Source organism: Megalopta genalis, chromosome 6 (genome assembly GCF_051020955.1).
Source record: "Megalopta genalis isolate 19385.01 chromosome 6, iyMegGena1_principal, whole genome shotgun sequence".
NCBI lineage: Eukaryota > Metazoa > Arthropoda > Insecta > Hymenoptera > Halictidae > Megalopta > Megalopta genalis.
Window position 1 is genome coordinate 8438689 of NC_135018.1, and position 12954 is coordinate 8451642.

The following is a 12954-nucleotide window of genomic DNA, read 5'->3' on the forward strand; positions in this document are numbered from 1 at the left end:
TATGTATGTATGTATGTGTATAATCGATAGACTGCGGAGTTTTATGCGAAATAAAAATTGTCTGCATCAATATGTGATTGTTCAATTATTATTCAATTATTGAAAGATATAGAAACTGTAAAGCAAGTTGGCTTTTCTTTTAAACGTTTTAATAGATTAAAAACAGTATATAGAAACTTGCAGAAACAAGCTTTCCTTCGTAAGAAAGCTGGTCACCTCGATTTTTTTAGATGCTAATACATATTTTCACCATTTTAAATTGTCCCCACTCGATTTTGTAACGATCACACATAGTCGTAGGATTTTTCCTATCCATTCTGCACTGGGTAATGTTTTAGCCGACGTGGAAAATTTTCCTCGAACACTGAATTTCGTAAAATGACGTGTAAAAATAAGAATTTCCACAAAGATCCGCAGTCCGATAATCAGAAATGTAATGTCGAAAAGAAATTGTCGACGAGTATAAACGGACTTTCGCCCGGCAAAGTATCGTTGTTCCGAGGCAGCGGCGTGTCAAGATCAAGAATTCCTTGACAATTATCGTCGGAAAGTTTGCAGGACTTGATCGCGAGAGCAGAGTAGGTGGTGGATGAACGAATACGACCGCATCGTAGGATCCCGTCTTAGAGAGGAGGCGACCGGATTCTCCTCGATTTAAGATTCGGGAAACGGCAAGAAAACGACGACACGACGAGCCCGCGCGACGTACGAGTTGGCGAGGGTCCAAGGAGATGCCAATTCAATCTTCCTCCCTGCTGCGGATGTAAAATTTCAGGTGGCCGACGAACTTTCCTCTCTCGCTGCCTTGTTCTCTGGCCACTGCAGTCCTTCGAGTATGTTTCTTCGTTCGTTTCGCGGCACCGGTCTCTCTAACAGTCTAACGACTTCCCTCTGCCTCGGTCTCTCGAGTTCTTTAACGGCGCTCGAGCGGCCCCCGCTCACCCCGCCGCCACTCGTCCGCCAGGATAGTACTTCGCCCCTCGGTTTATTTTACTTCCCGTCATTTAATTATGTTACACGGCCCAGGCTCGCGGGAGTAACGAGCTTGTTGCTCCGCGATATACCAGACTGGACGTAACTCTCTCGCCATTATGTATTATGTATTTATATTCAAACAAATTCCCGGCTTCCGGCACTGGAACCTAAAAGCTCCGGAAACCGCCGTCTCCGATGCCTTTGCCGCTGCCTGGTTGCGATACGATTGCAGTACGACTTCGTCGTGGCCACTCGAAAAAATCATCTAGACGCGCCATTCTGCCCGTAAGTTTCTACACTCCGATTTTAATCTGCCAACCGGTACATTAACCTTTTCTCAACGGGAACTTTTTACTTCGAGGTTATAGAGTAAGTGTAGGTATTACTGCGGTTTCTTAACGGAGACGAACTTCGACAAAGAAAATAAGACCTTTTACGCCAATATATCGACAACTTGGGCTACGCCTATTATTCTTTAACTTGAACATTTACTTTTCGCAAAATATTGGATGTCTGAAAGCAGAAATTTCATTAATAAGCTTAATGTTAAGAAACCATACGTGCGCATATATTACTGCGGTTATGTATCTATTACCGAGAGCCAATCATTGCGGACGTTCCGATTACACCGTGTCATAACTCATTTTCTTTTAAATGTACAAACCCACTGCTACAATTTCTAGGATATTATATATATTATATATTATTATATATTATATATATATAGATATGATATTATTATATATTATAAATATCAAGATATTCTTACTATAGCACTTCAGAAATTAGGTATTGGTACTCTGCGATCGAACGTATTCGCACCGGCTCTATCGAGAACTGCACTGCATAGGTTATGGTACGCAGTTCAGCAAAGCACCGTAGTAATGTACGCGCACCGTAAAAAACCATGCGCCAAATACTATGTTAGTAAATGATATTTAAGAATAGATGATAGTGGCAGTGTATATCGACATTTTATCAATGTAATGATTACTTTAACTAAGTAATAACGGTAAAATGAACGGTTTATTATTAATTACCAAAATATAAATGCCTATCGAATCAGCTTTACAGCTGCCATTACGAGTATTTCATAAGGCTCAATATTTTCATAAGCTTCCGAATATCAAAAGTCAATAAATCAATTAAAACTGCGTTTGTTGTTACTTGTACGTAATAAATTATCGATATTAAACGTATAAAAAATTATAAGATTCATTTTTAGAAGATTACACATTATAAAATGTTAGATTTTATTATTATTTTTATAAAATACCGCAGCATTTGGGGCGTCCGCAGTAATACCTACTTTTTCTTTATTATCTCGCTTGAGATGATAATAAAAAATCGCTTTTCGCTTGTTCATTATTCATATTTTACATATTCATATTCATATTTTATGACGTATTTAGAAAGCGTACAAATTAAATATTTCCATTGTAGAAAGAATTAATTGACAAAAATTGAGATAATTATTGCACGGTTGTCGAACACACACATATTCGTTAAATTAATATCGCCCGACGCGACCCAATATACCAAATTTCGTTCGATGAAAGTTATTCGCTCTCAATTTAAATCTCGTGCTCTCATTATTATCGTATTTGCACAATATCCGTATCACAGATTCGTGGTCTGTCCTTGTTTCGCGGGTATATAACGGAGCGCTTGGGACGCGTTCGCTTCCAACGAAAATGTACGGTATTCGTGGATGATTTTTCGAATATTAGGGTAACAGCGGCGGAGCGTTTTCGTGGGAACCAGTTCGCAGACAGGAGAGCAACGTTCATCAAAGCGGCGCACGATCTCAGCTCGATCTCTCGCGATCTAACGACGCCGCATAATCAGAGGCGAAATCAGAGGAGAACTTCCGGGACACCTCCTGCCACTTACTTGTTAGCATACATCTCGGTGCGTCGCGCCGCGCCGGCTCTGACACGTTCCGCGGCTCGAAACTTCGATCTTTCGCCGCAAACTGAAGAACACGGTTTCACCGTCGTGTCGTGAGCCGCAGGGATATCGGGTCGCTATCCTCCGTATCGCTTTGCTACTTCCGTTGATCTTATATTTGCCGAAAACTCGCGGTCGAGAGTCGACTTTTCCTCCGCTAAAGTAACGAGTTCGCTTGATCCGCGGTCGGTCAGGGAAAATATACGTGCAACGTACGACAGCGCGAACCCAAAAAAATTTGGGAATCGTATCGGGGGAACTCCGGCGCCGCGCCGTATACATCGGCGAAGTATCAGGCAACTTTGCGGTTGAAAGGACAAACATTCGCGTAATTAAGGTGATTCGATGTTGGCCGAAGTTTCCCAAACGGATCCGTGGACTTAAAGAAAATGATTTGGAAAAGTTCGGTCGAAAGTATATGCATTCCGCTCACCTTGTACTGGCCCAAATTCTTCACGCTGCAGGCTAACTTAACAGTGCGGCCTGCCGGCACTGTAATATTTCCTATTTCTTCGGTGAACTCGGGCTCGCTGACGGTAGTCACTGAAACATACGATGAAACAAGCGTTAATCCGAGTTGCAGTTTCTTTGCGTTCGACTGTTGCGAAATTAATTTTGCTTTTCTAAATACATAGGTAGCTCGTAGAGAAACCGAAATTAGCAACAACTCAGTAGTAGCCAATTGCAAGCTTAATCGCGCACAGAATCTGTTGTCGTAAAGTGTATGTTAGGTCGTTTATGAAAAAGAAGTAGTGTCGTTCCGATGGAATTTATTCTCTACTGTAACGTACCGAGAATCTACCCACGAATTTTTTATATTCCTTCCTGAAGGCATACGCCAGGCTGGCGCCAGCCAGCCGGGGGTTCATTTGTATATCGCGGGTCGAGTACCTCCAAGGAGGTACGACGACGAACGTTTCTGGAATCGGACCACATAGGAACACCCCCACTACCATTTTTCCAGAGAAAATCTGACTATATAAAGGGCCCAAACGCGACCGGGAATCGGGCTAGTTTCGAGTCATTCGTCGACGTGGAAACGCTAGTGAGATCGAGTTTCAATTCTCCTTCGAACAATCTAATAGGTAATTAGATATCAAGTCAGAGAAGCCCCCGCCGACTCAGTGCGAAAAGCTGAGAGCGCGTTAGAGTCCGCGAACGCTTACATACATTTATAAAACCCAAACGCGTAATAAATTAGCTTTTACCAGTTTTCTTTGGTTACAAGTTTCATTATTTCCATCTCCTATTTCGAAGCAGTAGTTGGTATAACCCACCAAGATATATCTTTACCGCTCGAGGTATATCTTTATTTCTTTTCTTTACAAAGTTACGAGGCACCCTAATACCAATTTCTCCAAACCTTATCCTAACCTTGAAGGTAGCTACCCGGGTCGAAATAAACTTTGGCTGGTCTACGCACCTTATCCTAACCTAAAGGTAGCCACCCGTGTCGAAATAAACATTGACTGGTCTACGCACCTTATCCTAACCTAAAGGTAGCCACCCGTGTCAAAATAAACTTTGGCTGGTCTACGCACCTTATCCTAATCTTAAAGGTAGCCACCCGTGTCGAAATAAACATTGACTGGTCTACGCACCTTATCCTAATCTTAAAGGTAGCCACCCGTGTCGAAATAAACATCGGCTGGTCTACGCACTTCATCCTTACTTCCTTGAAGGTAGCCACCCGTGTCGAAATAAACATCGGCTGGTCTACGCACCTTATCCTAATCTTAAAGGTAGCCACCCGTGTCGAAATAAACATTGACTGGTTTACGCACCTTATCCTAATCTTAAAGGTAGCCACCCGTGTCGAAATAAACATCGGTTGGTCTACGCACCGTATCCTAACCTAAAGGTAGCCACCCGTGTCGAAATAAACTTTGGCTGGTCTACGCACCTTATCCTAATCTTAAAGGTAGCCACCCGTGTCGAAATAAACATTGACTGGTTTACGCACCTTATCCTAATCTTAAAGGTAGCCACCCGTGTCGAAATAAACATCGGTTGGTCTACGCACCGTATCCTAACCTAAAGGTAGCCACCCGTGTCGAAATAAACTTTGGCTGGTCTACGCACCTTATCCTAATCTTAAAGGTAGCCACCCGTGTCGAAATAAACATCGGCTGGTCTACGCACCTTATCCTAATCTTAAAGGTAGTCGCCCGTGTCGAAATAAACATCGACTGGTCTACGCACCGTATCCTAACCTAAAGGTAGCCACCCGTGTCGAAATAAACTTTGGCTGGTCTACACACCTCTATCAAAAATTCCAATTGCATGCAACTTCCGGCCACCCAACCTGCCTGGTCCACGGCTCGTAACACTACATTTAAATTATTTCGAATTAAAAGCAAAAACAATCGTGGAACTTCACCGAACTCTACTGAACTCATAAAATCAACTGTGTCTCCTTTCTTTCGACATAAAGTCGCGATCATACGTATGCATAACTCATTTCCGAATATCTCCGATTATGCCCGACAGACGACGCGACGATCCGCCGGGACATACGCTGTTACGTTCCTGCACGATGCAGCAAAGGAATGCAAGCTCATAGTGCATCTCATGAATAATACGATATTTTATTAATACGATCACATTTATCCTCGAATAGATGATACCTCGTTCATGTATATCGACAGCAACAACAAAAATCTTAAACAAATTACTTCTAATAATAATCGCGAAAGAAATTATTGAATTAAACTGGCGATAGTTGCTCTTTCAAATGCTGCTAAAGTTCATATTCGTTCCGAAAATCCTTAACGATTTCTAAAATTCTTTCTGATTCCTATGGAACGAGGAATCGATTAACCCCTTAACGTGCACGCTCGAGTTAACTCGAGCGCGCTAAACTGGCCAAACTGTGCACACTCGAGATAATTCGAGCGGCGTTGTACTTTGCGTTGCTATAATTTTTCACACTCGAATGCAATCGAGAATTGAAAATAACAATGTGAAAGCAAAAAAAAACAATCGTTTCATTGATATTTATCATTTACATGGGATTGTAAGCTATAACACTTACTTATTCAAGTATAAAATATATCCTTTTTCTACTTATCACTTACGATTTATCTCTTCCTTAATAATATATATAAATATAATAATATAAATATTATAAATATTAGTATTGTTATTATTTATGTTTTAAAAGTATAAATAAATATTTTTACTGATAATAATGTTTATTCTGAAATGGGAATTCGAAAAGAAAGATAAAAAAAGTCGATGTGTGTGTGTGTGTGTGTGTGTATGTGTGTGTGTGTGTGTGTGTGTGTGTGTGTGTGTGCGTGCGTGCGTGCGTGCGTGCGTGCGTGCGTGTAATATTACAATATTCGACTATTTTCTGCAATGTTATCAAACTCCAAAATTGCAATAAAAATTTTGATTATTTTTGTATTTTTGTAATTTTCTTGCCAAGACAACGTTCTAAATTGTGTTTTTTTACATTTAAAAAAATTGATTTTTTTTGGCCGGCCTTTTTAAAAAAAAACTGCATTAAGGGGTTAAGGGATCCTTCAGTGGGGATCACAGATTTTTATGGAGCTGCGAAAAATCGGTAGAAATAATTCGTTTCCCACACATCGGGGAAAACGGAAGGATAAGTCGGATTTCCCTGTCCATCGAACAACGAAACGCAGTGTTTTTCGTGGGAACAAAGTGTGTCGCGGACCGCCGTTCTCAAAGGAGCAGAAGCTTCAACGATCAGAACGCAGCGATCTGAAACGTCGGGGCTGCTTCCTCTTCGATATCACGACATCGCGGAGCATCCGGGAGGTCGTGTTTCTCGGATCGCAGGTAGAGTTGCATCAAAGAAAAGAAATTGATCGAGAAACGCGTGGCGGCGCGGCGCGGAGCAAAGCAAAGCAAAGCGGAGTGGAGCGGAGCAAAGCAGAGCAAAGCAGAACGGAGCGGAGCGACGCGGCGTCTGGTCTACGTGGACGAGCGCGTGGATACGCTTTGAGTTATAGGTGCTCGCCGGTCGGCCTGACAGCCTACTTATTGAATACAAAATGCAATTTTTCAAGTGTGCCGTCGCATCGGTACATCTCGTCGCAGCCCTGAGAAGTAACAGAATGTTCCCATTGTGGGAAGCTGATCGAATCCACAGGAGGATTTCGCGGTACCCGCCCCGTTCGACCGAGACGAGCCATCCATCCTGAAATTCGCGATCGCGGTTTCGCTGTGAATAGCATTATTTCATGAACCGCGGCCCGGTCGGAAAAAAGAAAGAAACTCCGCTGTTCCTGATTTCATCGGATTTCCATCGACGGGACGAAAGTCGCCATCGTTTTGCTCGTTCGAGGCCGCGACTATCGTTCAGACGATTTTTAACGTTCTCGTTCGCACTAACATATAGACGAAAGACAGAATTCTTGCGAATATTTTCAAGAACCACGTCGCCGTACGGTTAATCCTTGAATGAACCGTCCAATCTTGTAGATCCCGAAGTTGTTTCTTGGAACACTGTTCGTATTAAGGCTGAAACATACTAATGTCACGTCACGTGAAATCACGTGAAATCATAGGAACGAACCACACGTGACAATATATGAACAGCGCGACGCGACGCTGATCTGTTTCGAACAGATTTGAAATAACAAATGTCACGTGGTATCACGTGATCACACGTGACGTGACATTGGTGCGTGTCTACCTTTAATTTCAATCGTAGTCGATCGATTATATTTCAGCGAGAAATTTAACAGAGGCAGCATAACGTTATATGAATCCTCAATCTTCTCAGAATCATTTTTACAGAAATAGTGAAATTACGATGTAAAATTACGACGAGCGAATAACCGCTTGCACTATAATTTCTTTTGCAGCTATCTTGATCAGCTGTTTTTCGTCCTGAATCATTACCCTGTCAGATCGAGACAATTTTTGTATCTCGTATGCCTTCGTTTACTTTGGCTCCTAGATTTTGATAACAGAACAATCAAATTTTATTTCGATTCAGAAGAAACGAGGAATGTTTGTATTTAATAGATTATGTATAAAATCTTCATCACGAGTCTGACTCGTTGTTACAGTGCAAACAGTTAAAAGTGTTGATTATTTACTTGCAAACAATTCAAGGCAGAGTTTTAGGTAAAAGTATATTTATTGAACACACGGAAACACAAGATCTAATATACAGGCTTGCTCGTAAGAGCTTAGAGACAACGAGTGCACTCGTAAGCTGCTCACAGACGACTGTGACTAAAAAACCGCGGAAGACACGCACACTGTGGGTCGGAAAATCCTTAGTGGTCATAAATAACCAATCCGCACTCACACCGCGTGTAACGGACTTTCTAGTCAAAATTTGCTCGACTCGAGTCGAGGCGCGTTTAGCGCTCACGTGCTCTGCAGATGGACCGCAAGGACCGTCTTACCTGAAAAACGGACAAGGCCGTAAAACATACAAAGTACCCATTTTCAATAGCATCGAAAATGCCGGACATTTACAAAAAGACAATGTAACATCGTAATCATATTCGCTACGGAAATGATTGCAAACGAAACCTACGAAAAAATGCAGGAATTTTTAACCGAGCGCTTTACAGATTAACACTTAGCCGACCGATCGGGTAGATCTACCCATTTCCAAGCTAGTCGGTGGCCGACCGATCGGGTAGATCTACCATTTTGACCTTAGGAACGCTTCTTTCTCTGTAGAACTTCTTATTTCTATAGAGTACAACATAATTATAATAACATGCACTAATTTTTGAAGTCTTTTATTGCCCATTATTACGGTTCTTTATGTTCGGGATTTCCGAAGGTGCCTCTACCAGCCATAAAATTATTTTATTAGAACACTTAGCCGATCGATCGGGTACATCTATCACTTTGACCTGAGGAACGCTTTTTTCTCTATAGAGCTTCTTATTTCTATAGAGTACAACATATAATAAAATGCACACCAGCACACCAACACCACACCCATTAGAAATCGAAATGCTACCTACACCCCACTCTCACGACTTTTTCGAATATATAAGACTCCGCTCAACTTGCAAATATTAGTGCAGAAGCTAAGCTCCTTGCTGTGACTCTCAACAAGTGGTGTGAAACGAAGTATAGAAAAAATATCCCTAAAAATGTTCAGAAACAAGAGTGACAATTCAAGCGATAAGTTGTTTATGGACACACTATCAGACTGTTCTGAAGACATTGATCTACTGATAAGTGATTGTGATAGCACCATCGTTCTCATATATCAGACTAATCGACGAATCCTTTTGAGTGAATCGGAAGATGATTCCGCCGCTGACTCGGAATCAAATGTTATTGTCAATGGCGTCGATGATTGGACAGAAGAAGATATTAGAGTTGAACCGAAGCATATGGTCGAACTGCATGCATCAACACAATGCCTGAACATCACGATATATTACTGCTTTTTTGTTCCATATTTGAGTTACGTTATTTATCCGTCATCTTTACTGTCCTTAATTTTCTGACTCTATTAACTATACTTTTTGAATAACCATTAAAAAATAATTATTATAAACTTTTAAATTCGAATTTTGTATAAGCAGTATGTGAAATCGTTGAACGAAATTGTTACCGTAAGATATAATTGATCGCATAAATAATTTTTGGACGTTTTTGATTTCAAATAGCGTATTTCAGTCCGCGCTACCTCAGAAAAATGCGCGGTGGACAGCGCAGTTTGGCTTTCCCGAGCGCGGTGGAAACTGTACAGGTCTCTGTAGCGTGTGCGGTCGGTTAAATGTTAATATGTGTACATATAGAATTTCTTATCGTACTGTGTCTTCTACCAAGTGCTACACCGTCCTAACTGCATAAAAATGTACGGTCCGTAAGTACAGGTGTAATCATTCGACGTCTGCCGTTCCTGTTCCCAAGGATCTCCAGCGACCAGGTGAACGACACCCGCGTCACGGACACAAGTGTAACAGTGTGGATCGTTAGTAAAATTGCATTCGGGCTCGAAACCAACGCTCCCTCCGCGGGAGGGAATTTTTTTCGAAAGCCGAGGCTCTCTTCAGAGGTAACGATCTTTCTCTTTTCTTGCCACCTCGTTTTCCTTCTATTTCCGCGGTCTATCTACAGCGTGCACTCTGAACCACGCTTTGCGCACCCCACGAACAGGCATATGCCGCATGTAATCCGTAATAACGTTTGAACGACACACTTTGAACGCCGTTAGAAACCGCAGGATTGGTGAATCTATCCCCTCCGCGTTTTCTACACGGACGGTTCGTTTGCATGTTTGCGTCCGACGTTTTACTGGACTTCATATAAACGTTCGCAGGCCTGTTAAGAAATCTCGGGGACCGTTTTCTCTGATTAGATCGTGTCACACAAAATACACAAAGAAATTAATTCTTGCCGAGAAATGGACAATCTTTGAACAGCTGTAACTCTGTCGAAAGCTATTGTAAAATTATGACCTTTTTTTCTAAAAATTAAAGCTTGAAATCTTTACTTTACGATAGAATATTTTTTAACATCATGCATCCTCACGACTGTAGCATCCTAAATCTGAGGGCGTGTTCGCGGTACCGAAAAAGAGCAGAGTTTAACGCTCTCTATGGACTTGGACAAAGTTTTCTCGTGGCCACCTCTGCGCCAGTTTGCGGTGTGCGCGGTATGTTCGGTAATTTCTCCCGGAAGTGTCAAATTTCGGGTTGCTGTGAATTTCCCTGTGCTAGTCCTACGGCTGTGTAATTTATTGTTACTAAAGGTCAAGCGTGTGATCTGTTTGGATGTGTGTCAGATAAGAAAAACCGTGGAATTACGCGTGAGGCCTCCGAATTGCCATCGAATCGTTGCAAAATATTAGAAATAATAAAGTTAAGTCGTCGTTTTTATTCTAGCATTACTATGTATTCATATATAACGTACACCAGCACGCTGACAGCTGCCTTTTTGGCCGACCGCCCCGAGTTTCTGTAAAAACGAGCCGCAAGACCCAAGGAATCGCGGCTTATTCTCAGATCTGCCGGTTTCAATTCCGGCCTCCGAACATTTCTGGGAGAAATCACTGTATTTCGTTACCCCCTCCACCACGTAAAGCACTGAAATCGCGCTGAGCCTACACTTCGTTTAACGAGTACTGGAACAAAACATAAACAGCCCGCACGCGAGCGTCGCGTGATCGGACCAAAGCCGAATCACAATTTTCGAGCCCATCTACACGAGGCTACTGTGCATGCAAGGGTCCCCAAAAATTCGTCCCGCAGCATCGACGTCTTAACCTTTTAGGCACAACGCGCCACTATAGTGGCTTTCGCGGATGTTATCCCTCTGGACGACGCGCCACTATAGTGGCTTGCTCTAGTGGCTCACTCGCTCATCGTTTGAATCAAATAATCGTCTTCATATGCATTGTTTCACACTTCTTTTGTCTTCACATCGATTTACAACAGTCTACAGGGTGTCCCAAAAATGTCTCGCAAACCGGAAATTAGAAGTTTCTGGGATCATTTGAAATAACTTTTTCCTTAGCGAAAATGCAACCCGTGGCTTTGTTTACGAATTATTAACGAAAAACACTGACCAATGAGAGGCGAGCTCGCCTAGCGCTAGGTGGCCGAGCTAATCGGCGGAACTGGGATTCGGCCGCTCGACCGCTGGCGCCGTTGGCTCGGCCGCCTCGCGCCAGCTGAGCTGGGATTCGACCGCTCGACCGCTGGCGTCGTTGGCTCACGCGAGCTTAGCTGGCGCGAGGCGACCGAGCCAACGAGCAGTCGAAATTCAGTTTCGCTCATTGGCTCGGCCGCCTTGCGCCAGCATATCTCACCTCTCATTGGTCACTGTTTTTCGTTAATAACTTGTTAACTGTGCCTCGGAGAAAATTTTTGTAAAGGAAAAAGTTGCTTCAAATGGCCTGAGTAACCCGCCACTTTCGGAATGCGAGACATTTTTGGGACACCCCCCCTGTATATACAGTATCAGACTCTTTACAGTACACATCAGACTCTGCCGTCCAGAGAAATAGCCTCGCGCAGAATTCAGCCATACCCAAAAGGTTAACGGCCACTCGGCTGTAACCGCAGCATCGATCACGTGTATGTACTCTGTTTACATTTTGTGCCAGTTCTCGCTGGTTTGACAAAATCGTTCGGTGTGGACTGACTATTTCGCAGGGTTGCCGGTGCAGTTGGACGTGCAAGAATCGGCTGCGGCGGCACGGCATCGCGACCCGCCGCGTCGGCGGTCGTAAAAATAAATACACAATGGTGCGGCGCCGGTTTTGCGAAGAAAGCACGCACATTCCGGGGTCCCGCTAGATTTATACGGCGAGAATCCGCACGGGCAAATAGATGGAACGGAAAGAAAATGGAGAACGTGGAAAGGTAAGTTTTAAAGGTGACTCGAAGCGACTCCTGCTCGCCGAGCGTACAGGACGTATACGCTACTAGGATATTCTCTTTGAGCAAACGGCATCGGGAGTCCGCTATCCAAAAGACTAGGTAACTGCGTAGCTACGTACACTCGCGTACACAGAACGAGAAAGGGATAGGAACGCACGTGCGCAGAGAGAGAGTCGCTCAGGTACACGGTTACACGTGCGAGACCGCAGTTTTCGAACTCACTACCACCGAGTCGCTAGCCCGGCACTCTGCCTTCTCTAGCTATCTACCGTGACCGGGCCCGGTTCTACACCGATTTTCGTAGCTCATAAAGACTAGAAACTTTCGCGAGGAATCAAAGATTCGTGTGAGAGCTTAGCGCGCCGAACACCTGCTCCTTCCTGCTCGCAGGAAAGGCCACCATCGGCTCGCCTCGCATCGGATCGAGCGTGACGCGCGCATGCATTTTAGATAGGGCAGCCTCGTTAGCGATTTCGAACGCGGCCCTTTTGCCCGAGAGATGTAACCGATGTTTGGTCGATTCGTTACAGGCTCGCGTGATCTGTAACACGTTTAATGGCATAGTCTAATAACTCCTCGACGAGGTCGCTATTGCATAAAGCATCTTCGAGCCTGGCGCTCATTGCCAAATTCAGAGTTCCACCGTTCGGATACGGAATCCTTGCGACGCGATTGTTTGTATCCG

The 12954-nt window shown here is 43.4% G+C and overlaps 1 protein-coding gene across 1 annotated transcript in view; it reads right to left on the bottom strand.

Annotated features, from left to right (window-relative positions):
- The window catches only part of LOC117222361 (lachesin), a 492917-nt gene that overhangs the window by 320601 nt on the left and 159362 nt on the right, over positions 1–12954 (bottom strand). Inside the window, exon 2 of the mRNA XM_076523268.1 lies at positions 3359–3468. Coding sequence (XP_076379383.1) covers positions 3359–3468 — 110 coding nt within the window. The remainder of the gene's footprint in view (positions 1–3358; positions 3469–12954) is intronic.